General features: G+C 50.8%; 1 protein-coding gene across 1 annotated transcript in view; it reads left to right on the top strand.

Moving 5' to 3' along the window:
• Positions 1 to 1,410, top strand: part of LOC112976994 (class E basic helix-loop-helix protein 22-like) — a 2,582-nt gene extending 1,172 nt beyond the window's left edge. Inside the window, exon 2 of the mRNA XM_026088809.1 lies at positions 1,325 to 1,410. Within this exon, the coding sequence (XP_025944594.1) occupies positions 1,325 to 1,410 (86 nt within the window). The remainder of the gene's footprint in view (positions 1 to 1,324) is intronic.
• Positions 1,411 to 2,086: the final 676 nt, after the last annotated feature.

Below are 2,086 nucleotides of genomic sequence, written 5' to 3'. Positions count from 1 at the left end.
GCCGGGTGCGAGCGCGGACAAAGGAGAGGCCGAGGAAGAGCGGGACGAGGAAGCCGGCGGTGACTGCTCGGGGTGGGAAGGATAGAGCCCCCCCCGGCCGCCGCCGCGCTCCCGGGCGCGGGGAGGGCCGCGGGGCCGCGGCGGCGGCGCGGAGCCGGACGGGACAAATCAGCGAGGGCACTTGAACATAGGTTTTTCTTTTTTTTTAATTATTATTATTAGTAGTAGTATTATTATTCTGAGCCAGGCAACAAACAAACTTGAAATGTAAACTTATTATTTAAACGACTCGCAGAAACAAAGAGACTGGACCATTGCTATGAAAGACTTTGTATTTTTTATCGTCTCTAAACTTTGATCCTGTGAAAATGCGCAAAGTTTTGGTGAGAGTGATTTAAAAAAATCGAGAGAGTTAAAAAACCCGACAAAATAGCCGATCAAACTCCCTACTCCGTGTGGCTGAAAGTATCGCATTTTTAAAAGAAATATTTATGTGCACCTTGTTTCTTTCCACTTTGCAATGATGTATAAACAAGACATGATATTTATTTGTTATTTTTAAATGACCCTTCCACGCCAACAATATTTATCATGTGTTAAGGTCATGGGTCTTATGTGCAGTTACTTTAAATGCTTCTAAAATTCTGTTTATGGATTAACTTAAACTGTGTGCCAAGTGTTTTAAACGTTTATTTGCCAACAACGTATAACCAGAAATATTGATGTACCAGAGCCGCTTAGGTTTATGAAAGGTCATCTGGATTTTAAGTTGCATCATCCCTGTATTTAAATTGAGCTTTAATAAATTGCTTCAGTCCAAAAATTACAGGAAAGGTGTATTCTTAATTGCTGAACCAACTGATTTTTGAAAGGGTATTCTTTGCATTAGAACAGGTAATAGCTATTTACTTTTGCAAGGCATCAGAGCAATAGCTGCTACAAGAACATTTGCCAAGCTAATGTTTTCCCAGGTGCTGTGTTTTCAAAGGTATAATTTAAACCGCTTTTAATGTGTATGTAAATTATTCTGACTGTGGATGATTATTTAAGTTGAAATACTTTAAAATACTTTGGGCTGATTTACAGAACGCGTGGAATTCTTCTCTTTTCTTTTTTGGGGGGAGGGGTGGGGTGGGTGGGGTAGGGTTCTTTTTTTTTTTTTTTTTGAAAGAAAAGTGAGCGACGAAGAGCAAGAAGTTTCCCTTTACCCAAAGTGTGCCTTCAGTTTGAGTTTGCATGGCTGGGTGGCTGTCTCTCTGCCATTTGTAAATCAAATTCTTTTTTTTTTTCAAAAATGAGTCCTGCTATTTTCCACTACTTGCAGATAATACAAATTCGGACTGTCAGGTTGGATGGCAAAATAGGAGCCATGATGGATCTGTTGGCAGGTCACGGATGTGTAAAGACTGATATATATTAAATAGGTCAATCAGATTATGACAGCAACGTACGATCGTTTGTATGTGTATCTATGTTGGAAAGAATCTTTATTAAAATATTTTGAACAAACGTTTGGCTCATGCTGTGCTTTGTTAAGCCCTATAGGTCGGATTTAAGGAGGTGGGTGTGTGTGGGGGGGAGCATCCTCTCCTTCGCCTTGCTCCGAGGCGCACCTCAGCGCCCCCCGGCTCAGGGCGGCCCGCGGACCGGACCAGGAAGCCCGAGCCCGCGACCGCCCCCGCTGCCCCTGGCCGCGGCCCGGGGAAGGGGACCGCTCCGCCCGGCGGGCCGGGGGCGGGGGGACGGCGCCGCGGCCCCCCGAGGGGCGCCGGGAACTCCCGAGGGGACCTGGCAGGGCCGCCCCTTCTCTCCCCCCCCCCCCCAAGTTTGGGAGCCGGCCCTGCTCCCCGCCCGGCACCGGCGGCCGCTCCGTCTCGCCCTCCCGGGCCGCCAAACGCGAGTGCTGCGGCGGGCGGGGCCGTCCCGCAGTGGCCGTCGCCGCCCGGGGGCCGAGGGGCCCGCCGAGCCGAGAGCCGCGGCCCCGACGGGGCCCCCCCGCTCCCCCCGGGGCGGCCGTGCCGGCTCCCTCCCCGCGCTCCCGGCGCCCGGTGTCCGCCGAGCCGCCGCTCCTCACGGCAGCCCCGCA

The sequence above is a fragment of the Apteryx rowi genome, unplaced genomic scaffold, assembly GCF_003343035.1.
Source record: "Apteryx rowi isolate R43461 unplaced genomic scaffold, aptRow1 scaffold_788, whole genome shotgun sequence".
In the NCBI taxonomy this organism is placed as follows: domain Eukaryota; kingdom Metazoa; phylum Chordata; class Aves; order Apterygiformes; family Apterygidae; genus Apteryx; species Apteryx rowi.
Note: the sequence above shows the minus strand (reverse complement) of the source record. Positions and strands in the feature narration are given on the sequence as shown.